Consider the following 27704-nt stretch of genomic DNA (forward strand, 5'->3'; position numbering starts at 1 on the left):
TTACCTTGGGATTGCTTTATTAATTAGTGCCTCTTATTTGTGTCCCTTATAAACAGTGGAAAGAAAAGGCCATAGGGAAGGTCACATTGGATTAGGGGAAAAAGATAACGTTGCAGGTGAAGTGCACGAACAAGGATACAATCAAAGCAATAGATCATCTAACTCAACTTGTGATCCACATTCCCTTAACATTAAATGAAAGCACATGAATACATAAATGGTTAGTGCACCTTTTGATAGACTACCCGTCTTCCTTCAAGAATTATGCTAGATGGGAGAGATCACTCATCGGAGCATAAGTGGAGAGTTTTAAAGCAAAACTATCTATGTAGGGATGCTAGCTGGTTGGCTGACCAATGAAGAAATTTTATTTCTCCTAGGCATTACCCACTTGGGTGAGTAATAGGGCCCTCATGTGAATTAAACTTTGGATATTGATGAGAAACTTTCATTCCTCACCATTGGGTCCAACCTGTTTGGGCTAAAATGGTTGGTCGTAAGGAGGACATGTGGGTGGGCTTTGATCCACTTACGTGTGGATGACTCACAAGATTATTTAATATAATCCCTTTTGGTGCAATTGCATTTGACCATAATCCCTATTAGTGCCCCCATGGAAACCTCAAGGGGCCATAATGGGCCCTCATGGGAAATGATCCTTGGTCAATGATGATAAACTCCTTGTTCCTCACCATTTGGTCTCCCCAAAAATGGCTTGCCTTAGGTAGAACAAGTGGTTGCGCTTTGATCCACTTATGTTTGTACAAGTAACGAGATCATTTAAGATAATCCCCTAGGGTTACCTTAATTGTCCCCATGGCAACTTCAACGTGCCATAATGGGCACTCATGTGATTTGAACTTTGGATATTGATGAGCAACTTCTCTTTTCTCACCATTGTAGAAAAGTTATGATTTGCACCCTTAGCTTAGTTTACAAGTTTTCATGTGCTTGTTTAGGCCCAACCCACATGTTTTATAATTCTGATATAAATTTTAGTATGCATTTGTTGTAAACATTAAAAGAATGCTTCTACTATTTTTCACTTTCCTATCAGCGGGTAATTAATACAAAATTTAGGCAAGCATTCACACATATGGGACACTTATTTTTGGTCAAGCTGACCCCGGAAAAACCCCACAAGCCTCTTGGGGAAATCTGTCTCCAAGGACGATTTTATTGCTTGAGAAATTATAAAATAATTACAAAAATTTCACTGTACTTATTTCCCTTTTCTGCTGTAGCATTAATTGCAATTTCTGGAAATTTGTGCCCACTGAACAATTCAGATTTTCAGCAAATTTAGTGCCCAGAATGTCTGCTTTTTTCTACAGCCCAGCTCCTTGGAACTCGTGCCCAAACTCAGCCTCGATTTCTGTGCATGAAGGTGACTTTTCTGCCTTGAAAATTGTGCCAGACAGCAGTAAGATCCCTCCTTAATTTTCGCACTTCCTGAGTCTGCTGTCTCGAAATTTGTGCCTCAAATTTTGGGCCTTACAGCGGCAACCTTCTCCTTGAAATTTGGGCCTGTTTTGTTCCTCGAATTTCATGCAGCAGCTCCTTGGAATTTGTGCCGGCTGTAGCTGCTCTTCTCTTTGATTTTTGTGCTCTGTGGCTGCCTCCTCCTTGGAATTTGAGCCATTCTCTAGCTGCAAGTTTTCTCCTCTTTCATGAAGTTTCTCTTTTCGTCTCTTCTCCTCATGCTCTCTCTCAAGTGTGAAGTGAAAAGTGAGATTTATTTTTCTTGTTTTGTTTCTTTGGAAAAGATTGAATCCCTAAATTTAGGATCCAATGGCTGAGATTTAATCTCCAAATCTCAAGATGTATGGTTGTGATTAGTTCTCTCAAATAACCCATCTCATACATTGGCCCCATCATTTAAAAGTCTCCTAGTACCTTTTTCAAGTTGTGTACTTTTTCTATTTTTTCTCATAAAGTGATTTTTCTTCTCACTTTAATATTAGAAAAGTACACTTAGTACTTTACACATAAAGTCACTTTATAAAGTACAAGTGACTTTAATATTAGAAAAAATACATGGTACAACACTTCTAAGTACTTTTTCCACCCATGACATTAATTTAACTCATAAATGTCATTGAGACAAAAGTAATCAATGTGCTCACTAAGCTAAAAGGGATAAAAGCCTAGTAACAGCTTTCCTTGGTACAACAACCATTGGGTGCACAACCCCTTGGGGCTAAAATGGCTGGCCATAAGGAGGATGAGTGGGTGAGCTTTGATCTACTTATATGTGGATGGGCCACATGATCACCTATTTTAATTCCCTTTGTTGCAACCACATTGGACCACTACCATGGAAACCCTAAGGGGCCATAATGGACCCTCATGGTATTTGAACCTCAGTCAATGACGAGAAACTCTTCGTTCCTCCCCATTGGATCTAACCCTTTTGGGGATATAGATATTTTGTTCCTGCCCATAATATATCTTTGCTCCTTGCTATTTTCTTACCTCGTAACTTTGTTTGTCTTTGACTATTTGGTGATAATTTGGACTTAAAACGTTATATGTTGAATTATGCTTTGTCCTTTAAAATAAATTGTGAAGTTGAAGTTGGCGATAAAGAACTTTTGATTTCTGAGATCTGTTCTAAATTGCAAAATCATGCATTTTCAATTTCTGTAATTTTCAAGGCAATTTTCTGTTTTATGAAGCTTCCTTAAATCCTGTTGATTTATATAGTTTATTTGATGCCCAGTTTAGTCTTTGAGTGACTAATGATGCAGTGAACACTATCTAGGACATGCTATATTTGTGATGTTAATATTATCACCCTGAATAGAACTATCCTTTGGTGTTTTGAAATTCAGTACACACGAGCCCTTTCAGAAATCCTTAGGATCTATGCCCATATTTAATTGTAAGTTCTCATTATTTGAATTATAGTGCAAGGATTGTACACATAATGTTAAACTTGCGTGCTGTGAAATTTTTAGACCAAGTATCCTGACGAAATCTGCCAGTGAGGCATGTATTTAGTTTGAAATTGATTCTTTTCCCAGTCAAGCACTTAGCGGGTTTAATTTCCTGTTACCATGTATCTGTTTATGTTGTTCCAAAATACTTCAGAATGTACTCTTATCTGACTGTCTTTATATTACAACTGAACTTGTGTAATTTACATTTCCTTACAAGTTGATTACTGAATTTGTATAATCTGTATATCCTTACAGGAACTTAAAGGGAATATTAGAGTGTTCTGCAGAGTGCGGCCAATGCTTCCAGATGATGGAGAATCTGGTTCAGAGATTCCCGTGGTTGAATATCCAAATTCAATGGAACTTCAAGGCCGTGCTATTGAACTTATTCAGCCACAGCAAGGTGTTTCCTTCGCTTATGATGCCTTCTCTGCAGTTTTCTCCTATTATTTGTATGTTTGTAACATTATTTTCAGACTTAATATTTTCTGCTACTTTTATTTTCAGGACAAAAGTATTCCTTCTCATTTGATAAGGTATTTGGTCCCGAGGTTACACAGGAAGATGTATTTGTTGACATATCTCAACTTGTACAGAGTGCATTGGATGGTTACAAGGTGAGCTTGATTTTTTGCTTTTGCCATAGACTATTTTGTTTTAAATTTATTTAGTTGCACATCTGATTGTCATATTTTACAATCCATATTTGTTATAATGTACGACTTTCTCAATATCATAGAATAATCTATGACAGTTTTGGTTTAAAATCAATCACTCAACTCAGTTAGGTAGTGGATTTAAAAATGATGACACGTTTAGACATGTATAGTGTATTATGCCATAATTCAGCTCCTCAAATTAGGATAAGTTATTGAATAGCGATTAGAAATCAAAGCATCATATTGATGTTTCTATCATCTGCTTATGTTTAATCTAGAATTCTTTGTTGTGAGGAGTTGTTGTATTGTATGCATATCGTAATATTATCTTTACATACACTTTATCAAATTATACAAGTGCCAAAAAGCTAAGTACAAAATGGTATGCAAGACTATGCTAGTATGCTAGTATGCTAGTATGATTGTCGTCTTTCTTGTTCATCTTGCAACATTTTTCTCTCTCTATGGTTGTGCTCTACTTCTAAGTCTTTCCCTACGCTGTTGCAGACTCAATGCACTGCAATTTTTTTGGAAGAAGCAAGTACTATTTCTTCTCTATTTAGGTCTAAGAGAGGCAGATTTTGTACACTTATCTGCACCTTCCTTGAGCATAATGGACTTGGAGTACTTATGGTATTTGGATGTATTAGATAAAGAAGAATTCTATGTGCATTCTTTGTGTTAAGGAGGAACATACCTCCAAGTATTGCATGGTTTGTCTTTAGAAAGTTGAAGAACTTCCCAGAGTACCATTTGTGACAAGGATGTCATAGGGTATACTACTTGTTAAGGTGAAAAAACTATCTATGAACTATGCAAAGCCCTCAGTGTGTAGGTGCGAGTCACTGACAAATATAGAATAGATTACTACACTTTCTTTCCCTAAAAGTTGCATGTATGCTAAATGAGAGAAAGATGGAGAAAAGAACCTGACAAACAAAGTTTGTGCTTAGTGATGCACAATTTTTGACTAATCTTATTTTAGCTTCAGTGTTTCACTAGTAAACATGAAGATACAAACAGCATAACATGTCCTTATCATTCTTCATTTATAAAACATAATTCAACATGCATATTAAGATCTTAATTCTGTTACGCAAAAAATTAGAACTCTACTCAACACCTCATTTAGTATGACAAATGATTAACAAAACATAGAGTTTTTTTTTTGTTTTTTTTGTTTTTGTTTTGTTTTGTTTTGTTTTTTGTTTTGTGTCGTGGGGAAGCAGGGGGTGTGGGGGAGAAGTAGGTAGATCTATATTGATTATGAAAGAAGAGTGACAAATTTGATACTTTAGTTTTGCTATTGTACTTTCTTCTGCAAAGTTAGAGTCCTCTCCTTGGCTGCGAACCTTCATTTGTCCATCGACATTATCCCCAAACTTTCTTTGGAGAGGTAGTGAGTTGAATGATTGATTGAACCTCACATAGGCTATAATCTCATTGTATATACTATAAACTAATGCCTTTTTCTCTCTCAACACAGATGTACTTGCAACCAAGAGTATTTAAATATTTCTCAAACATAAGGATGTTTTCATTAGATTCTCTTCTCTTTTCTTTGATTTGTTTACTTATAGGATCTTGAGGTGATAAGTTTAATATTGCATGGAATGGATGATGTGGATGTGTAAGGCATGCACATTCTATGTGCAACTTTTGTCTTTGCCAACTCTCAACTTTTTGCCTTGTTTGAGATTCTTTTGTCTTCAAAGCATTAAAGGGGGTGGCTGCAGGTTTTCCATGGGAAACCTATGATCCAACACATTTATTCCTTAGGAAAATTGTGACTTGTTGTGACTGCATTGAGGAACTATCATGGCTCAAATGTGGAGGAAAAACAAACTTTGGTGTATCACATCGTCTTGGTACATGTGTGCCTTTTGTCTCATTTCATCTTTGCATTGTTTGGGGTGCCAAATATAAGTGTAATGCTACCTTTCTTTAAAGCAAGAGTTTATAGATGCATACAATGAAACTTGTTCCTCTACATTCAATATATGACTTCATTAGTTTAGCATTTTAGGATTTTTTGGATGAAGTACATGGATCATTATTCTAATGTTTTTCTACATGATTTATCTAGTACAAATGGTATTTGGGATGGTGTTTCTATTCAAATGTCCTTGGAATTTGTCGCACTATATTTTATAGATGATTCTTCCATAGATGAGTGTAACCTAATTCAATAGATCTTTTAGTATTATTTGCATGTTATGATGTTTGTCGTTTTTGCATGTATTAAACTTGACCACTTCAATTTGGGGGACAACTAATGTTGGTCTTTGTTTGTAGCTTCAGTTGAGCAACATGTATTAGCCGATCTTTCTTTTATACTCTTGTTGGAGTTACCGGCTTGTGAAATCACATTAGTGTTGGAGATATGATGTTCAAGGGAGATGACATCTTTACTACATGAACCATTTTCATTACTAAGGGGGGAAATTGTGATGTAAGACCTTCTCTACAAGGCCTCTTGTTTAGATTAAGGGGAGATGTTGTGAAGAGGTCGACTTGATTTTGTGCCGAGTGTTGAAATTGTAGTTATGGTTAATCTTCATAAATTTATTTATTTTCATTGTATTTGAGAAAAACAAAATTATTATTTTTATTTATAATTTAAAGTGGCTCCACAGGTGGTAGGCTAGCTCTTCTAGATGATCAAGTTGACTTGCCTTGAAACTCTCTCATTCAGATTACATGATGGCTAGTTGGCTTGCCTTAAAACTCTCTCATTCGGATCACATGATGGCTAGTTGGCTTGACTAGAAACTCACTCAGTCGAATCACATGATGGCTATATAGAGAGGTTAATTCACTCTCCTTGGGATGCAGTTTGATAACACATACAATGCTCATTTGCTCTCTTATGTGAATTGGTCCGAGATCTGTAGATTTGCTCATTACATTTATGATCTGAAATCAATGATTAAAGATCTACTCATTATACTTATGATCTGAAGTCAGAGGTTCGAGATCTGTTCATTATTCTTGTGATCCGAAGTCAGGTGGTTCGAGATTTGCTCATTATTCTTGTGATCTAAAGGTTGGTGGTCCGAGATCTGCTCATTACTCTTGTGACCTAAAGTCTGGTGGTTTGAGATTTGAAGTTATTGATTTGATCAGAATTTTGATGCCTCCACAAATCTATTTGCTGAGATCTAACTCATATCCGTCCGAGATCTAAAGCTATTCGAGAACTGCAATTTGATCAAAATTTCGTGCATCTACAAATTTGTCCGAGCCTCAGTGGGAAGAGATATGAGCTTTGTTTATGTGATATGGTGAGTGGATTAGCCTCTTGTTGGTGATCCTGTGGGACATTATGTAGCAAAAATTATGGAGGAGGTCTTAGCACTTGTGGACGCCATATTGTGGTTAGTATTATCCATGTCTTGATGTACTATTGAAGGATCCCTCTAAGGAAGGCTTGATTGGATTTTCCCTTGTGGGGTTTTGCCTAAGTCTCTGACCTAAACATTGGTATCTGTTGTCATTGTGGAATGTGATACCTACTTTCTTATCATTGTTATTAGTTGAATTTCTTATGTATAATTGCTTGATGAAATTGATTAAGCTAAACTAATGACAAGTAATGTCACAAGTAATTATTTGTAGATGAGAAATGGTTTTTCAACGCCGAGTATCTATTAGAGCTACTTACTTATATATCTTGGTCAATTCCAACTTATATTAGCACTGAGTATCCATAGCCCCACTCCTAGATGTATTTGGGAAAGCTCCATTCAAATTGGGTATCCATAAACCCACTCTTAGTGGTATTTGAGTTAGGTATCCATAAATCCACACTCAAGTTTGATGAGTATCACAAATCCACTCTCAATACTTGAGTTGTTTTTTTTCTTTTTGTAAACTTGGCAGGACTACATCTTCATCATGTCCAATATACGACCCTGATCAGTGCAGGGAATTGGACCAGTGACTTCACATCAAGGAGTGCCTTAACAGAGCATCCAATCACTATCTATATAAGACCCCATTGACCAATGCTTGAGTTGTTTTAGTTGTATTTGAGTTGGTTATTCATAAACCTACTTATTGTTTTTTTGATTAATTATTTATTTTTGTTATATTGACTACAATCAATTGTATTGGGTCGGGAATCATAAATCAATTGGTATTTCATCATTCTTCTCTAAGCTCCGTACTCATCTTAAGATGGGTAGTATATGGCTAAGACTAACTTATGTTCATTTATTATAATATTGGGTTATAGTTAAGCCTAACCTAATTAACTTATTTGTGTCCCGTAACCCTTCTTGGGGAGGGCACCTTGTGGATACAAAAAACCCATTTTGTGGCTAAAGTCAATTTATCTTCATTTATTATAATATTAGATTATGGTTGAGGTTGATCTAGTCAACTTATTTGTGGGCCCATAATTTCTTTTGGATAGGGCACCCCACCTCTTGAGTTGTGTATAAATTCACTCTCAAGGGTCATTTGAATTCATTGTCTTTTGATCTTCTTGATCATGCTTTAGCCTAGGGGCATCATCTCTCTTATAAAGTGATATTTACCTGAGGGCACCTTATCTTTGTTGTTCTCTTTTGATTGGTATACATCTCTTTTATATGCACTTGTGCTTGGGCATCATCTCTCCTATGAAGTGATAGTCGCCTAAGGACACCTATATCTTTGTCATTCTCTTGTGATTAGCACATTTTTCTTTTATGCATACTTCTAATCTCTTGTTTAGTGCACTTGTGCTTGGTGATTCACTCTCTATCTCTATGGTTTAGCTTTAGTGTAGTGTTGTTTTTTCCTTTTATTGAAGGATTTTAGGTTTTCTCGATGGTTCCAACATTGAGGAGTGTATGTGTTCCACTTTTAGGATGGGCATGCTCTACCTTCCTTTGTTTGCTTTTGCCATTTTAGTAGAATCCCCTTAACTCTTCTTTTTCAACTGTGGTTCACGATCATTGAGTGGTCGGTACATCCACGAGTAATAAGCGGGGTAGATGCACTCGAAGGGATCTACTCGCTGACTTATTTGGTTGGGCCTAACCCCAAGGGCATCAAGGAGATTTGACCCCGTGACCTCCTAATTGGAAAGGTACTTAGCAACGAGTATTCGACCAGTTGAGCTATCCCTTAGGGATGAATGCTCATCTCTCTTCATTACTAAGTAGGTTGAATTTATATATTATATTTACAGTGTAAAAATTGTACTATTTCATCAATGACTTATATATTTTATTTTGTCTTATGGAGTTGTTTTGCTTGTAATTGTTTTTGTAGCCATGCTTTGAAGCATATAGTGAGATTCTAGTTTGTGAAGAGAACTTGCTTTACTTTGACAATAATACATTTTTGAAGTGTTTCATTTTGTTTTATAGGTGTTCTCGAGGACATGATATTAGTGTGCTAGCACATAGTAACATGAAAATTATATAATGTAGAAATTTGAGTAAGAGCAAGTTTGTTCATGGTGCAATACATGTATTTTAAGTTTTGAAAGCTCGTTTAGGGCAAAATGGCGTGCGAGTTGCATTTCTCTTGTAGATACGAGTATAAATGTTGGAAGAGTGACAATTCTCAAAATTTTTATCTTCACCATTCAAAGAGAATGTTGGTGTTTGTACGCCTAATATTTTATGACCCTCAAATCTTTTATCTTCACCATTCAAAGAGAGTGTGTTTGCTTGTATATCTTACTTTCTGCTACCTTATCTACATTTTTATCTTTGACATGTATAAACAAAGTAGGTGCTTACATTTCTCGTGTGGCTCTTGCCATGGCTTCAGTGGTAAAACTTTTTATCTATGCCATACTTAGTACATGCTTTATCATATGTTTGATAATTGATTTGTTTGATCCATGTTCAAGCCTTAGTTGTGGTCTAAGTCACATGATTTGCTGAATTTGAACTTTGAGATTCAAATTTCGGTGAACCTCATTTTTTTTGAAATTTGTTGAGGTTAACCAAATATTATCGCTGAGTCTAAAATTGGATTCAAAGGTGATTTTTGTTCAAATTTTTTATTGGTCTGTAGGTTTAGGGTTTTGTAGTTTAGCAGTTTAAGGATTAAAAAACTGTGGGTGCCCACAAAATCTCATTCCACCACATTTATTTTGCCATGCTTATTCACCGTGCTTCTTGGTCTTGCATACTTGCAATTGCAAATGTGTCTGTTTAGTGTGAATCTCGCCTTGAAATTGAACTCATTTTTTGCAAAACATTGGTCATGCACAAACTGTGGACCATCGTTAAGTCTTATAACTTGAAATTGAATCTCTTTTTAGTAACTTAACTTGAAATAGGGTATTGGGCAAAATGGAATTGAGACTCGCTCCACATGCAAACATGCAATAGGACAACAACATAGCCTATAAGTCACGACTCTCAAATAAACAAGTTTTTGGCCTTTTAGCTTGGGGTTCACAGAGTTGTAGATGACGATTCCTTATCTATTTATGCCTGCTATATTTAATTTTGAAAGCTCGTTTAGGGAAAAATGGCGTGCAAGTTGCATTGCTCTAGTAGATACGAGTAAAAATGGTGGAAGAGCGGCAATTCTCAAATTTTTTATCTTCACCATTCAAAGAGAATGTTGGTGTTTGTATGTCTAACATTTTATGACCCTCAAATCTTTTATCTTCACCATTCAAAGAGAGTGTGTTTGCTTGTATATCTTACTTTCTTCTACCTTATCTACATTTTATCTTTGACATGTATAGACAAAGTAGGTGCTTACATTTCTCATGTGGCTCTTGCCATGGCTTCAGTGGTAAAACTTTTTATCTATGCCATACTTAGTACATGCTTTATCATATGTTTGATCTGTGTTCAAGCCTTAGTTGTGGTCTGAGTGACATGATTTGTTGAATTTGAACCTTGAGACTCAGATTTCGGTGAACCTCCTTTTTTATTTATTTATTTATTTATATTTGTTGAGGTTAACCAAATATTATGGCTTAGCCTAAAATTGGATTCAATGGTGATTTTTGTTTAGATTTTTTATTGGTCTGTAGGTTTAGGATTTTGTAGTTTAGCAGTTTAAGGATTAAAAAACTGTGGGTGCCCACAAAATCTCATTCCACCACATTTATTCTGCCATGCAATTATTTTGCCATGCTTATTCATTGTGCTTCCTGGTCTCGCATACTTGCAATTGTAAATATGTCTCTCTATTGTGAATCTCGCATTGAAATTGAACTCATTTTTTTGCAAAACATTAGTCATGCACAAACTGTTGACCATCGCTAAGTCTTATAGCTTGAAATTGAATCTCTTTTTAGTAACTTAACTCGAAATAGGGTATTGGGCAAAATGGAATTGAGACTCTCTCCACACATGCAAACATGCAATAGGACAACAACATAGCCTATAAGTCACGACTCTCAAATAAACAAGTTTCTGGCCTTTTAGCTTGGGGTTCATAGAGTTGTAAATGACAATTCCTTATATATTTATGCCTGCGATAGTTAATTTTGAAAGCTCGTTTAGGGCAAAATGGCGTGCGAGTTGCATTTCTCTTGTAGATACGAGTATAAATGGTGGAAGAGCGGCAATTCTCAAAATTTTTATTTTCACCATTCAAAGAGAATGTTGGTGTTTGTATGTCTAACATTTTATGACCCTCAAATCTTTTATCTTCACCATTCAAAGAGAGTGTGTTTGCTTGTATATCTTACTTTCTTCTACCTTATCTACATTTTATCTTTGACATGTATAGACAAAGTAGGTGCTTACATTTCTCGTGTGGCTCTTGCCATGGCTTCAGTGGTAAAACTTTTTATCTATGCCATACTTAGTACATGCTTTATCATATGTTTGATATGTTTGATCCGTGTTCGAGCCTTAGTTGTGGTCTAAGTCACATGATTTGCTGAATTTGAACCTTGAGATTTAAATTTCAGTGAACCTCAATTTTTTTTGAAATTTGTTGAGGTTAACCAAATATTATGGCTAAGCCTAAACTTGGATTCAAAGGTGATTTTTGTTCAGATTTTTTATTGGTAAATAGGTCTAGGGTTTTGTAGTTTAGCAGTTTAAGGATTAAAAAATTGTGGGTGCCCACAAAATCTCATTCCACCACATTTATTTTGCCATGCTTCCCGGTCTCACATACTTGCAATTGCAAATATGTCTCTCTAGTGTGAATCTCGCCTTGAAATTGAACTCATTTTTTGCAAAACATTCGTCATGCGTAAACTGTTAACCATCGCTTATAGCTTTAAATTGAATCTCTTTTTAGTAACTTATCTCGAAATAGGGTACTGGGCAAAATGGAATTGAGACTCTCTCCACACATGCAAACATGGAATAGGACAACAACTATATAAGTCATGACTCTCAAATAAACAAATTTTTGGCCTTTCAGCTCGGGGTTCACAGAGTTGTAGATGACGATTCCTTATTTATTTATGCCTGCTATATTTAGTTTATAGCAGTGTTGTTAAAATCGCGATTTTTTCGCAAAACCGATTTTATCGCGATTTTTATCCATAAAAATCGGCCATTTTTTTATACGCGATTTTTTCGAAAAAATCGCGAGTTTTTCAAAAAATCGCGATTTTTTCGAAAAAATCGCGATTTTTAGCGAAAAAATCGCAGGGCACGGGGGCAGCGGGCGTTTTATATGGAAATTCGATTTTTTTTTTATTTCATTGAGCAGTCCGCGCGGAGGAGGAGGAGAAGAAGTGAGGGAGAGGAGCTGAAGGGTTGCCGTCGGATTTGGGAGCGAATCCAAGCGTTTTTAGGAGGAATCCAAGCCAAGATCACCAATTTGTCCATAAACCAGGTATGTAGATTAATTTTTTTTTGTTTTGCTTCTATAAAAACTTTGTTTTTCATTGTTTTTAAAGAATTTTTGGAAATTTTTCATTGATTTGGGATGGGTTATTTGTTATGACTATGAGAACCAATTTTTTATTTTTATTTTCTCATTTTTTTTAAACATTGTTTATTTTTTTTGAATTTTCATTGTTTTTTGGCATTTGCCATTGGCATTTGGTTGGGTAACTTGGGTTTGGAAATTGGGATTTTGGAAATAATTAACTTGTAATTTTGTAAATGCTAAATTGTAATTTGTATTATGTAATCCTAAATTCTTATTTCCTAATCCTTATTTTTCCATAGGTTTGCAAATTCAAAATTCAAAAACAAACATGCCAAGGAAATTGGATCCTTTCTGGGAATATGGTGACCCTAAAACTCCGAATGATAGACAAAACTTGTATTGCAAGTTGTGTGGAAAGGAGATATTCGGGGGGGTGTACAGGTTGAAGTTCCACTTTGCAAAAATCCCTGGACGTGATGTGGTGCCCTGTCCTAATACAAATGCTGAAATTATCCGAAAAGCCATGAGAGCATTGGGAGAATTAGAGCACTCTAAAGAGGCCAAAGAAGAACTCAAAAGGCAACTAAAAAGGTCAGCTGAAGGAAGTGGGCCAAGTGGCACTGGTTCTACTGCAGCGTCAGTCAATCCGGTAGCTGCATCATCATTTTTTGTTCCTCGAACCACACCTGGTGCACAACCAACTATCGGTTCAATGATGAAAAGAACTGAAAAAGAACAAGCTGACAAGTTGATGACAAAATTTCTCCTCTGGAGTGATATTCCTTTCAGCATTGTAAGGAATAATCCATTTTTCCAACCTACTGTTGATGCTATTGCCAGTGTTGGCTCGGGGTACAAAATCCCTTCTCTTCATGATTTCAGAGGCCGGCTTCTTCAAGATGAAAAGCGTGACTGCACCCAAAGATTGGAGGATTTTAGGGAATCCTGGGCACAAACAGGATGCACTGTTATGTCAGATGGTTGGACTGACCAAAAGGGGAGAACCCTTATAAACTTCTTGGTTAGTTGTCCCAGGGGGACTATGTTTATCAAATCTATTGATGCAACTCATCAAATCAAAGATGCAAAAAATTTATGTGATTTGCTGGATGTGTTTATTTTGGAGGTGGGTGCAGAAAATGTTGTCCAAGTCATAACGGACAACGCTGCAAATTATGTTGCTGCTGGTAGAATGCTTATGGACAGACATCCTACTTTATTTTGGACACCTTGTGCTGCCCATTGTATTGATTTGATGTTAGAGGACATAGGGAAAATTCCCTTTGTCAAAGAGACTGTTGACTCATCAAAAAGCATCACAAAATTTATTTACAATCACACATCTGTGCTTAGCTTGATGAGAAAATGCACCAACAACAAAGAGTTGGTGCGCCCCGCCATTACACGGTTTGCGACGAGTTTCATATCTCTTCAATCCCTCTTGAAATCTATGTGGGATTTGAAGAGAATGTTTGTTTCAGAGGAGTGGCGTTCTTCGCCAATGAGCCGCAAACCAGAAGGAGAGGCCGTCTGCAGACTTGTTTCATACCAAGAAGACTTCTGGGCGGGAGTGCAGGAGGTGTGCGCTGTCACTAAACCTTTGGTAAAGGTTCTTCGGTTGGTAGATGGTGAGAAGCCCACAATGGGCTATTTGTATGAAGCCATGGACAGGGCCAAAGAAGCCATTCGGTCCTACTATGATGACAAGGGAGATGATGGGTTCCAGAGACAACTCCTTCTATGGAACGTCATTGATGAGCGATGGAACAACACACTCCATCGTCCCATTCATGCTGCTGGGCTTTTCCTGAACCTTGCATTTTCTTATGCATGTGGGTTTGATTTTGATGTTGAGATCATGGATGGATTATTAACCTGTGTCCAGAAGATGGTGAGAAATCCAGAACAACGTATGGAGATCTCTAAACAAATTGAGACGTATAAGATGTCAGGTGGCACATTTGGCTTTGATATGGCTATCTTTGATAGGACGGCCAAAATGCCAGGTATTTTTTAGTTTGTAACTTTGTTTCAAATTTCATTGTCTCTTCAGCTTCCATTTTTTTCTTATGTTTATTTGTAATTTTGTTGTAGCCGCATGGTGGAAGATGTATGGTGGCAGAGTACCCCTTTTGCAAAAGCTTGCCATACGCATCCTCAGCCAAACATGCAGCTCCTCGGGATGTGAGCGCAATTGGAGTGTATTTGAAAAAATACACAACAAGAAGCGCAATAGGTTAACAACTTAACACTTAAACATTTAAAATATTGCAAATTTCCAAATAAATTTTTGAATTCATTAAACAATATTTTTTTTTTATAATATTAATTATTAATTATTATTTCATGAACTTTGTACAGGTTGGAGTCCCGTAGACTTAATGACATGGTCTATGTCTACTACAATCTTCGATTGTGGGTGAGGCAACTAGACAAGACACCTGATATGGAAGCCATCTCATTGGATGAGATTGACACCACTGTTGAATGGAGGGTTGAGACCGAGAGGCCTCTCATGGATCCCACTGAGGATTGGTTAGTGCAGGATGAGGGGGAGGAGGAGGAGGAGGGGGAGGGGGAGGAGGAGGAGGAGCAGGAGCAGGAGGAGGAGGAGGAGGAGTTGGAGGAGCAGGAGGAGGAGGTGACACTGCCTACTCGGGCTACCACTAGAGGACGTGGTCTCTGTCTACCTACAGTAGCTGCTACTTCTACAGCTACTTCTTCAGCTTCTAGAGCACGTCAGACTCCACTGCCATTTCCACCACCACAGGCACCAGCATCTTCATCTAGGGGGAAAGGGAAAGCAGTGACATTTTCTCGCAAGAGGGGCAGAGGAAATCAATAGGATTAGAGTCTTAGACTTTCATTTTATTGTATATGACATTATGACATGATGAGATACATTATCATATTTTTTGTTGATATTTTGAGGCTGAGTTGGGACTCAGGACTTACTATTCAGGACATGATTCAATGTTATGTGTGATTTTAGCGCTAGAAATGATATTAAACATCTTATATATTAGTTTTTTTATCATATTTATGTGTCAATGTATTTATTTTATGTTGTAGATGGTTTAGATATTAAAAAAAATGAAAAAAAATGAAAAAAAATGAATATTTTTGTGCCAAACGATTTTTTCCCGATTTTTCCGATTTTTTCCGCTTTTTTCCCGGCGCCGATTAAATCCCGATCGCGCTTTTAACAACATTGGTTTATAGTCATAATAATATTGCCAATGGTTCTTACCATCCCAATGACCTAGGTTCAAGTCTCCGGGGGCATGCTCTAGCATGTATTGATTAGGCTCAAGGAGTAGGCGGCCCCAAGGAGTTTTCGTTTTGTCCATGGTCAATATGAGACATCTTGGCTCTTGTTTAGTCATTGGGTCTTTCTTGTCAATTTTTATTATTATAAATAATGGCCTAGAGTATGCCCTAAAATTGCTTTTGCTTGGCTAAGAGCTCGTCTTCCTTAGATGTAAGGAAACATGTTAATGACCCAAGACCCAAAGGCATCTGGCAGGGGTGAAAACTTGAAAGCTTCCCCCCCCAATGGACTATTAGTGGGTGATTCTAGGTGGTGTGGTCTTTTTTGAATGATAGTGATGAGTTAGCCTGCATTCACAAATGGTAGCCAATAATGGGCTGGCTATTCCCATTGTTGGTTTGACAACTGAGTTATGATACATTTTGTCATGGTTATATATATATATATATATATATATATATATATATGATTTTATCTAGGTGTTGTCTAACCATTATATGTTTTTTTTCCTTTTTTTTGCCATATCTAACTATAAAAAATTCAAGAGATTGTGTATTTTTGTTTGTTTAAAATGTGTTTTTGAATGCATAAATGGATTCAACATTTTCAAAAACCCTTTGAACGCTTGAAATGTGCAAATCACAAAGTTCAAACTTACCATTCCAAGGGAATTTTGCGGGATTTCGGACAAAATCAACCGGAAAATGTTGGTGAATATATCTCCAAACCTCATGAGGAATCTCATCCAAACCATACTGAAAATTTCAAATTCATATACATATCCCAACCTAATGAGGAACCCCATCCATATAAGACCCTTAGAGAATTGCGGGTCTTGACGAGTCATATGTCGAAATGAATCACTCTCATAGAAGCGACGTTGACTCGTGTTGGCTTGTTGAGTCACATACGACTCGTATAAAACTTGTACAGGCCTGTATAAGACCCATCCTTGGCAGCAAATTTCATTTTTTTTCGAGATTGAGTGGAGGGAAAGGGAAAATGTATTTTGCCGAGTTAAATACGTGTCGTTCCCAATTCTTATACGAGTTGCTGAGTTAATAGCCAGGTGAGTCTTATAGGAGTACAAATCGTGCAATGCTGATCCATTCCTTACCAGAAATTTCAAACCCTAATCAAACATAATTGTAATGCACATGAACTCTGTGACATTGACTGTGTTTGCTGGACTTCAACATTGGAGTTCTAATTTATGTGAATTTCAATTTTTGAGATCAAATTCGTGGAACTTTTGTGTAAAATTGGCATAAAGCGATGTTGCATGAAACTTCTAGGAACCCGATGTTTCAAGCCGTACCCGTACTCGAAACTCCAAAACTCGACCATCATGTAATCATGTATGAGAGTTAATATAGACTTGGTTTTCCTTCTAAATTGTCATCTATGGATCTTATTCCCTTTTTTCTTGCAAGATAATGTGTTATTCACTTATTTATAACCTTTTTTTATATATATCTAGACATATATGACGTTTCAGCTGACGTTTCGGCCGACGTTTCCATTTTTGGGAGGTGACGTTTCTAAACGTACCTGTTTTGGAAACTCTGAAACGTTTCGGCGTTTCGTGCAACTTAGGCATAAAGGGTTTTCAACGATCAATCAAAAAATGGCTAGAGCCAGTTTGTGAGCATTTCAAATCACCTTTACCGATGACTTGCCCTTGTTGGAGTCATGTTGGCACAACTGTTGCTTTGTCTTGCAATACAAAGACTACGAATACTAGTTACCACTACTGCTCGATAATCAAAACAACTACTGAATGAATCTGGATTATTGATATGCAATGATGGAAAACTCTGCATAATCTAGATTCCATGCACACTGTTCTCTGCATATTACGACATATTACGTATAATTAAAGGCCATGGCTATGAAAATTGTCCTCTCGTTAGAGAATTTGCCCAACACATCCAAATGTTTCACGTTGTTGTGTTGGCTTACTTTTCATGTATTCATGGTTTATTCATTTTACCACTAATTATTTTTGCCTCGGAACCTTTAAGTGCCGGAATATGCATGCTTGATAGGGCCTGCTGCTTTTTAAGAAAATGTACATAATCCATTGCAACAAGACGTGCAATGATGGTGGACCTTTGAACCTCAAATCAGCTAGAAACGGCTAAAGCTTTCGTAAAGTATATGTTATGCTAAATATTATGTAAGTTTCCTTGAAAAACATATCTTTAAAGAATAATGGTATTCTTATTTTTTTCTTCTTCTTGAAACACCTAAGTCACCGGACACGGGGATTCAAGATTCGACGAAAATGGGGATTTGAGTGTCGGATACAGACATGTTGACCCCCCATAACAGGACATGTTTAGATACATTATATATAATAATAATAATAATAATAATAATAAGATATTTCTTACAGAAATTCTCATTCATGATACAAATTCATTGATTTCAAACATAGATCTTCATCTATATGTAAGTTTTACAAAGTAACATTATGCATACAAATACAATTGTGACATAAATGATAAATAAATCATAGTACATATTCAATTTATCAATGATCCAATAGGAGAAAGACAAGATAGTAAGATAAAGATATCGTAGTTTTCTCATTAAGTCATCAAAATCAAAATGTGTTACATAGGTAGTGCAATGCCAATGGCAAATAGAAATGGCAAATACAAAACAACTACAAGTATACAAGCCTCAAGGCAATAGGTAGCTCATGACTCATGAGTCATCAATCCTCATAGTCATCATCAAAATCAACATCATTGTCCTCACCATCATGGTCACCACTGCTTAGCTGCATCCTCCTCTGTATCCAAGTCATCTATGCATCTGTTGGTGTGGAGGATGACCCCTCTATAGTATCACCATCATCAAATTTGACATCCTCTAGCACTAGATCATTGAGATCCAAGTTGGCCAATGCCAACTCAACATTGTTGTAGAGACCCATATCATTAGGAAAGATATCCCACATCTTTGTCATTCCCTTCAATGGCTCATCCCTCTGCCTGTAATTAAGACAAAGGTTGGTGTGCACATACACCATTGTCTCTGCCCTGGACTGCTCAAGCTTGCTTTTCTTGACGCTATACAAATTCCCATATGTGCTCCAATTCCTCTCGCAACAAGAGGATGAAGTCACTTGAGAGAGGAGCCTCATGGCTACCCACCAAGAATAGAGCTTCTTATCCCCCCTGTCTCCAATCATTGTTGTCCAAGTGCATCCATTGCTTTCAAGAAAATTGGACCATTCGAGGAAGATACCATGAAGTTGATGAGTGGGTGCCTTGCTGGATATGTCCATCCATCAGAAACAATGCTAATCCCAGATGTTGGCAATGATGTTTTAATTGGCTCAAGCATTTTTTCCACCTTTTTTTTTTGCCTTCGTCAACAATGTGGTTTTAAGTTTCTTTGACCCAGGAGGCACATACCTTGATGGAGCCCCTTGAATTAGAGCTCGGCACATCTCAATAAATAGAGGTGAGCGTGCAACATTAAAGGATATGAAGTTTTGATAGAGAAAAAGGCAATGGTGAGATCAAGCTCTTCTCGTTTCTCCTTCTGAAAAATCTTGTCCATTGGACCAAGTGAAATTACTTGTCTTTTTTTTTTTGCTTGTCTCCCACCATAATTCTCAAATGAGAATTTGTTGTTGGCACTGCTTTTCCTCAAGAATGGAAGGGGGTCAACATTCTTAGTTTTTTTTTTTTTTTTGTAGCCACATTTGCCATACCAACATTGGACTCTCTTTGCATTTCTTTCCTCTTTGGTAAAGGCACATTTGTACAAACTCCAATTCCACAACTTGGTAAAGCCAACAAATGACCTTTCACACTGAAATATGTGCTTGTGAAAGTATTGTGGCAATAGTTGCATTTCCAACTCACATTGCCTCCTTCCTTCACCTTGTTGGGTGGCCCTTGCTCTCTTGTGACATATTTCCACAAGGGATATTTGTTACCTTGAGGAGGAAGTCTTCCCTCAACATTTGAAGCTGCTGTTGCAGCCACTTGCAATAGAGGGAACACTTGCAGACCTTGATGAAATTGGGAGAGGAGGGGCATCTCCAATGGGGACATTCTTCCCCTTCCTTTGCCCTTTCCTTGCTGTCCTTGATTGAGCCATGAATGCTGTAAAAAAAAAAACAAAAATGCACAAATTTGTAAAAGAAATACATATGCAAATTGCTGTAATAAAAATGCAAAGAAAAGAGAGAGAAAATGCATTTACTTGTTGCTTGAATCTCCTTGAAAATGCTCCCACACCCTTTGCTTTTTGCTCCTAAACATCCACAGCAAACCCACAACAAACTAAACAAATGAATGGGCAAATAGAAAGGCAAAAACTGCCTTTATAATGTTGTGCGGAATCCCTTTTTCCAGATTCAAATCTGAAAATGGGGATTCATCGTGTCCGATCGGAACACGACCCGGATTTGATCGTGTCTCGATCCGACATGATGAATCCCAATTTTCGGATTTGAATCTGCCCGAGTTGTGTCTGATTCGCCGGATTCGGGACACGACGAGCCTGGGGGACGAATCCGGTTTCATAGTAAAACACACATATAGTATAGGCTATATAGTATATTATTGTTTAGATAATATACATTATATAATGTATATGTATCATGTTATATAAAAGTTGAATGGAAGATATGTTATAACTTGTTGAATATTAAAATAAATTTAATGGCAAATTTTAATGAAGTTTTTTATTTTGCTAAGTTTTCCTGAACTTTTTTTGGTGTTGAATTCGAAACTGAACCAGGTGACTTAAGTTGTTTCTAGGGATAAAGGTTCTAGGCACCTATAAAAAATGCTTCTTTTAATAGTGACTGTAGACGTTAATAACTTTCCATTGAAAATATCTGTCAGCAATATACTATTTATCCTTTTTTTTTTTTTTTTTTTTTTTTTTTTTTCTGTTTAACTCATTAATCTGTTCTGCTGTTTGAATATTATATGCACAGCTCATCTTTTCTGATCCCATGTAGTGTAATATATTATTTGCAGGTATGCATCTTTGCATATGGACAGACGGGGTCTGGGAAAACATATACTATGCTTGGTCAGCCTGACGAGGCTCATCATAAGGGTCTTATACCAAGGTCACTAGAACAAATATTTAGTTCTAGTCAAACACTTCGCTCCCAAGGATGGAATTTTAAAATGCAGGTAAAAATTGCTATAAACGTTTAATATTTATCTTGTTACTTGGTAGTAAAAATGTTCCGTTTCAACAACAGCTGTTTCTATCTACCAAGAATATATATAGTCTGAAAATTCACATAGGAAATGAATTTCAGTGTTGTCTGGCATTGGAATATTCTTTGATCTGTCTGTTGGTCAATGCCTGTGAACTCTGATTTTACAGGCATCAATGTTGGAAATTTATAATGAGACCATACGGGATCTTGCCAATTCTCGAACCTACTCCCATGATGCTGGGAAGCAACATGTGGTGAAACATGATGCAAATGGGAACACCTTTGTCTCAGATCTTACTATTGTTGAAGTTACAAGCTGGGAAGAGGTTTCATCTCTTCTGCAACAAGCAGCTCAAAGCAGGTGGTTTTGAAGGCTATTTAAACTTATTGTAGCTTTTCTGGAAATAGTGATTTAAAACCATTTGCATGATCTATCCACTGTTTTTCATTTGTGTGGTTTATATGTTCGTTTTAGAAAGGTTGTACAACTGATTTCTTGATGACCTTATTTATTAACAATGGATATTTGCTGATTTGATTCTAGTTATAATGATTCCAAGTTTAGTAGGGTTAATTTTTATATTTATTTGTTACAGGACAGTAGGAAAGACTGCGATGAATGAACAATCTTCCCGAAGTCATTGTGTTTTCACACTTCGAATTGCTGGTGTAAATGAGGTATATATTAGATCTTTAAGGGGCATTTTCTGAATATTTGGAACTGACTTTGTGTTTTTGAAAATAAGAAACAATTGCTTGTGCAAGGTATTAATGCATTTTTGGTTGCAGAATACTGAGCAACATGTTCATGGGGTGCTTAACCTTGTTGATTTAGCGGGGAGTGAACGCTTGTCGAGGAGTGGAGCAATGGGTGAACGGTTAAAGGAAACACAGGTTTTGAAGCATTCCATTCCAAGTCACAAAATGATGTTTTGAACGTTTGTCTGAGATTTTTGAATCTGCCCTTTATTAAATTAAACACAGGAAATTTTGATTGATACTTTATTAAGAAGTGTCATATCTGATTTCAACAGGCCATTAACAAAAGCTTATCAAGCTTAGGGGATGTGATTCTGGCCATAGCTAATAAGGAACAACACATACCTTACAGAAACTCAAAGTTAACATATCTACTTCAGGTAATAGCTGCCTTTTGCAGTCATAATAAGCAAAGCTTGTTGGTTTAATGTTATTATGTAGATACCATTTCTAACGGGTCTTTTCAACATGCAGCCATGTCTTGGAGGGGATTCCAAGACACTTATGTTTGTTAACATTTCCCCAGATCCTAAATCATTTGGTGAGACATTGTGTAGTCTGAGGTTTGCTGCAAAGGTCAATGCTTGTGAAATTGGAGTACCCAGGCGGCAAACAAATAGCAGAGTTAGTGATGCTCATGGTCGATTGAGTAGCTGCTAACGATCACAAGCTGTATCAGTTCTCTGTGGTTGTAATATGTTAATATGAGTTTGGTCTCTTGTTAGACCCCTTTTATTTAAGGGCTGTTTCTGCGTGCAATGTTTATTTTATACTGGCATCTGGCTATCTGTTCCACAGCACATTTGCTGCTGGCCTCGTTAACCTTCCTTCATTAACTCATTGTGTTTTACACAGGTTTGTTTTGTTGTGGTGTAATTTTCCATCAGTTCATAAGCTGTTGATCTGATCATTTTTATATATTGGGTTTAATCATCAATTGTAATGTTGCCACAGGCTTTGTGACACATGGTTATAACTTTCAATGATATTGTAATGTTGTACACTAAAGTTTTATTTTTTACGAAGTTTTGTTTTTCCTGCAGTATAGTTTGCCATCAGTTCATGAGATATCAAACTGATCATATTTTATATTGGATTTATGCATCTTGGCTATGTTGCAGGTCTTGTGACTAAAATATCTTGTTTTTCGTTAACCAAAACTAAGTAATTTGTATTAATAATGGAAGGCTGTAGCTGAGCTAAACAGCAATGATATGTCAAAGCGTATGCTTTCAAGTTTCAAACAGCGTAAACGGTTCCAGATCTAAATACAAAAATTACATGTATGCCGGCAAAAAATCCCAATATTTACTGCTATTGTAGATTCTATAAAAAGTACCTAATATGCAAATAACTTTAAAAATCATAAACTTATCAGAAAAAGTGGCGGCTTTAATAAACATAAGCTTATCAGAAAAAGTGGCGGCTTTGAAAAACGTAAGCTTATCAGAAGAAGTGGCGGCTTCTGACCTCTTCAAGGTCCATAATCGTTGGCGCAAACTCCTTTCCCCTATTTCCATATCCTCAACGAGCTGCTGCACAGTGTCCTTTTTGGTTTTCCATGAGTTGAATTAACGGACTGTGGTTGATGCCTTAGAATAAGCCTCTTTGCTGATGTTGACAATCAGGTTTCTTAACATGGCCACATTCAGTTTCATGGCTATCGATTTTCGGTTTTAATTGAACAAGAGAATCCATGATGAAGCGATTTGGCAAATTATTTGTTCATTGTCATGGCCCCTGGCTGTGACACTGAATGAGGAAGTCCTGTTACCTTGAGTCGTTTCCCCATGAAATCTTAACTCTCCTAATCTCTAGAAGTCATCTATAATCGATATGTTATCGTCATAGGGAATCTCTTTGATAAGAAACCTGGGAGTCCATTAAGTAAGCAGGAACTCAACATCGAACACAACTTATCCTCTGCAACATCAGGGGGTAATCCACCCAAAATCAGAGTGCATCCAAACCAGAGAAATCAGAACACCAAGCACTGGGTCTTCAGAATCCCGAATCCAAAAGGTACAAACATGCAAAGACAAAGGTGAACAGTCTTCCAATTCACGTAGAAAGAGTTGACCTGGAGAGCACTGCTGCATAATCCTAGCAACGAATAGTGAAGGTGGGAGCCTTCCTTGTACCACCCTCATTTTGATCTCCCGTCGATGTAATGAATTATATTAATGTTTCTTGTGTGATGCCATATGCGTAACAGGTTAAACCCGGAATAATGTGGTACTGAATGAACCGTGATGGGGAAATTGGCAAGGCGGAATTATTATCTGCCATAGTAATCCACCCGAAATTGTCTTGCTGAAAATTTAAAAACCAAATATTCCCACCTATCAAGAAATTAGTTGGGAAAAATAACTGGCAGTTGAACTATCAACCAACACCTGAATTTGTGTTGCTGAAAATTTAAAAACCAAATTTTCCTACATATCAAGAAATTAGTTGGAAAAAATAACTGGCAGTTGAACTATCAACCAACTTTACACTTATGAAAGCAGCTGGGATGTGTACGAAACTGCCCCAGAGGTATGGGAAATGTACCCACGAATTTGTGGATTTGACCCACGAAATCTCATGCCAGGGAACAGAGAATGAAGAGAATTTGCGTGTAAAGTGTGGACGGTACATGAATGGGTCTGGGGACCAAATTTGGATTGAAAAATTCAAACACAAGTGTGTTGATCTTGAGCTGCAATACGAAGCTGCGTTTTTGGGTCCTTGCTGGCAAAACATGAAGGCTCTGAGAGGGAAGGTTGCTGGGGAATGTTGGGTTAGTGAAGTGACTCCTTTGTATTGTGTAAGTCAGTTTAGAAAGGCTCTGAGAGGGAAGGTTGCTGGGGAATGTTGGGTTAGTGAAGTGACTCCTTTGTATTGTGTAAGTCAGTTTAGAAGCCACCCATGACACCCATGGTTTGAGTAGGCTTTTGGCTTAGTGGGGTTTCAAGGGAAGACTTGTTGATTTTCTGTTGATGTTGAGGTCTTCATAGTACACTTTTTATTGATTTTATTGAGAGAAGTTTCTTTCACGACATCCTGGTTTGGTTAGGGTGGTCAGTTACAAAAAAAAAAAAAAACATAACACATAATTGAGCTTATACTACACTTTTTATTGATTTTATTGAGAGAAGTTTCTTTCACGACATCCTGGTTTGGTTAGGGTGGTCAGTTACAAAAAAAACATAACACATAATTGAGCTTGAGGTTATGGTTGAGTGGAAAATGGCTTACCCTTTATCAGTAGCAAGTAATGATTTATTTTCACAAGAATGAATGAATAATATTTTAATATTCATGAAACTAAAAATAATTTATCGCACCACAAGACTAAAGATAAATGACTAACATAACACATATTTGAGTTTAAGTTTATGGTTAATAAAAAATGGCTCACATTTTATCAGTAGTAAGTGATGATTTATTTTCACAAAAATGAATGAATAATATTTTAATATCAATAGGACTAAAAATATTTATCGCAGCACAAGACTAAAGATAAATGGCTTTTGCAAATAAATAAATAGTGGCTTTGGACATTTCAATTTGCAATATAACCTTTAAACAAATGGAAATGACGCTTATGGTTATGGAGGATTCATATGATTGCTTTGCTGAAATTTAATTAGGTTCTTGTGATGTGTAGGTTTAAATTTATGAAAATATTTAATTAGGTTGTTGTGATGTGTAGGTTTAAATTTATGAAAATTAAGATGACTGATGGATATCATTCAGAATTTGTCCATGATGGGGTAATTTGGCCTTTAGCTTTAATTTAGTTCTTTTTAGGAAGTTTCGATAAGATAAACATGTAATTGTTTGCCTTTGTTCAATCAATTTCACTTGAAAATTAAGATGACTGATGGATATCATTCAGAACTTGTCCATGATGGGGCAATTTGGCCTTTAACTTTAATTTAGCTCTCTTTACGAAGTTTGGATAAGATAAACATGTAATTGTTCTTTCTCCAACAAGAACCTCACCTGGGAGGTTCTCCAAAAGAAGGGATGGTATGGTCCGAGCAGATGTTATCTCTGCACTGCTCCTCATGAATCGAACTTCCATATGTTCTTCGAATGTGCTGCCTCTTCTACAATCTGGTACGAGCTCTCACTCACTTATGGTTTCCCACACCGGTCCTTTCCTTCTGTTCTGGACGGTTTCCTCTGGTGGAGCTCACAGCGCCCCTCCTGGCGCGCTCTCTTCATCCTTACATGCTGGTCCATCTGGAATTGGAGGAATCATCGCCTCTTCCAGAACTCCTACAAACCTTTGCATTCCATTTTGGTTTCTATTATGGGATCCATGCCCTCCTCGGCATAGCACATTTTTTTCTTTTCCATCAGGCAGATCTGCTCCGTTGTTTTGATCCTATCTACCTGTGCTTATTTGCGGCCTGCACACATATCTTCATCTATCTGTTTACACGACTCATATATGGCTTTCAATATGGTTATTATATAAATGTATCTGTTTATTATTATGCGGCCTCCGGGGGCTTAATTATATGTTTTCACCGTCCACCTTTCATAGGGACAACAACATGCTCACTATTCAGCAAAATGTCTCCTCTGAGACTTCTGTAATTGACGATCATTATATCACCTTAATATAATACATTCTGATTTTTTCCACTGAAAAAAAAACATGTAATTGTTTGCCTTTGTTCACAATCTCACTTGAAAATTGCCTCCGTATGTGTTGAGCCAATAAAACAATTTTTGATCCCTCCTAAAAGTACTTTTGAAAATAATGCTCATAAAAGAACTAAAATTCTTATTAAAATAGGTGAGGCTGAACAAATTTCTCTTGAAAATTGCCTCCGTATGTATTGAGCCACTTACACAAAAATTTTGTGCGATCCCTCCTAAAAGTACTTTTAAAAATAATGCTCATAAAAGAAACTAAAATCCTTAATTAAAATAGGTGAGGCCCCCTGGAGAAATGAGGAATGTTGACATCATTTAACAATTTGTATTCTGCCATTAACATGTGGTTATTTGAAGTTTTACATTATCATACATGTGATTTGTTTATAGCGTAGCTGGAATGTGTCTACGACACTTTTTGACGCATAATCTACTCATAGTTATGAAAGAAATAAATAATATTTCTCGCAGGATGGAGTTGAATTTGCGGGCAATACTCTGTACAATGTTAAATATATAGTCATCCAATTTCTTTTATTTGAAGTTTTTTCTTTTTTATTTTAAACATACTTTTTTTATTATTCCGTGAAATAAAAAAAGTACAGAGCAACAGGCTGGACGAAATTCTCAGCAGAACACTAATGAGCTACATATTTTTTTATTTGAGGTTATATAAGCCCTCGTTTATTTATTTTTAGATAAATGAAATGTAATTATGGCAAATCTTTGTTAGAACTATTTCTTAATGAAATGTAAGTATGGAAAATTTTTGTCAAAGTGACAAAGAATGTAATTGATTAAATGTAAGTGAAACATTGATATGGTTAATAGAGCGAGCATAAACTTATCAATTTTGACGGTTTTCACACCTCCCTACTTTGTAAAATTTAAATGTTAAACTTACTTTGTAAAATTTAAATGTTAAACTGTATTTGACAAACAGTTACAAATAACCATCAGCAATTTGTCTGTCTCAAAATCCATCCTGGGTGCATCTATATCCCCAACACTAATGACACATACGATCACTAGTGTCGAGTGTAACATGGCCTTGAAGGTTGAGTCCTCATGGTATTCAACGTTGATGATTTTTGTGACAGCTCAAGTCTAATGGGTGCGATGATGACAACCTATAGGCATCGTTGTGAGCCTATGCAAGCTGTGGAAGGGTCACCCACAACATGCGTGTGGGACGAAGCATATGGTACATGTTATGGCGACAGTTAATGGTCTTCATTCGACCTTTCCAACAATTTTAAATACAAATACAATGGTGTCTGATATGGTAATCCACATTATGATCAAAACTCAACGCATTATTTATGACATTGATATCTGATTGAATTAGAAATTACATCAGCATTTGATATTGGTATATTATTCGTTTCAGAGGCTTGATATTA

The 27704-nt window shown here is 36.6% G+C and overlaps 1 protein-coding gene across 2 annotated transcripts in view; it reads left to right on the forward strand.

The window, feature by feature from the left end:
* LOC149235828 (kinesin-like protein KIN-14C) overlaps positions 1 to 22551 on the forward strand; it is a 75565-nt gene extending 53014 nt beyond the window's left edge. Inside the window, exons 10-17 of one of the 2 annotated variants that reach the window (XM_089372200.1) lie at positions 3198 to 3345; positions 3450 to 3559; positions 20693 to 20854; positions 21054 to 21247; positions 21483 to 21564; positions 21676 to 21780; positions 21921 to 22025; positions 22120 to 22550. In XM_089372200.1, the coding sequence (XP_089228326.1) occupies positions 3198 to 3345; positions 3450 to 3559; positions 20693 to 20854; positions 21054 to 21247; positions 21483 to 21564; positions 21676 to 21780; positions 21921 to 22025; positions 22120 to 22305 (1092 nt within the window). In that variant the 3' untranslated portion in view covers positions 22306 to 22550. Of the gene's footprint in view, positions 1 to 3197; positions 3346 to 3449; positions 3560 to 20692; positions 20855 to 21053; positions 21248 to 21482; positions 21565 to 21675; positions 21781 to 21920; positions 22026 to 22119 lie in introns of both variants that reach the window. The other variant, XM_089372201.1, reaches the window with a different exon arrangement.
* Positions 22552 to 27704: the final 5153 nt, after the last annotated feature.

Source organism: Pinus tabuliformis, chromosome 8, assembly GCF_031772625.1.
Source record: "Pinus tabuliformis cultivar Carrire ecotype Pingquan chromosome 8, CPIR1, whole genome shotgun sequence".
Taxonomy (NCBI): domain Eukaryota; kingdom Viridiplantae; phylum Streptophyta; class Pinopsida; order Pinales; family Pinaceae; genus Pinus; species Pinus tabuliformis.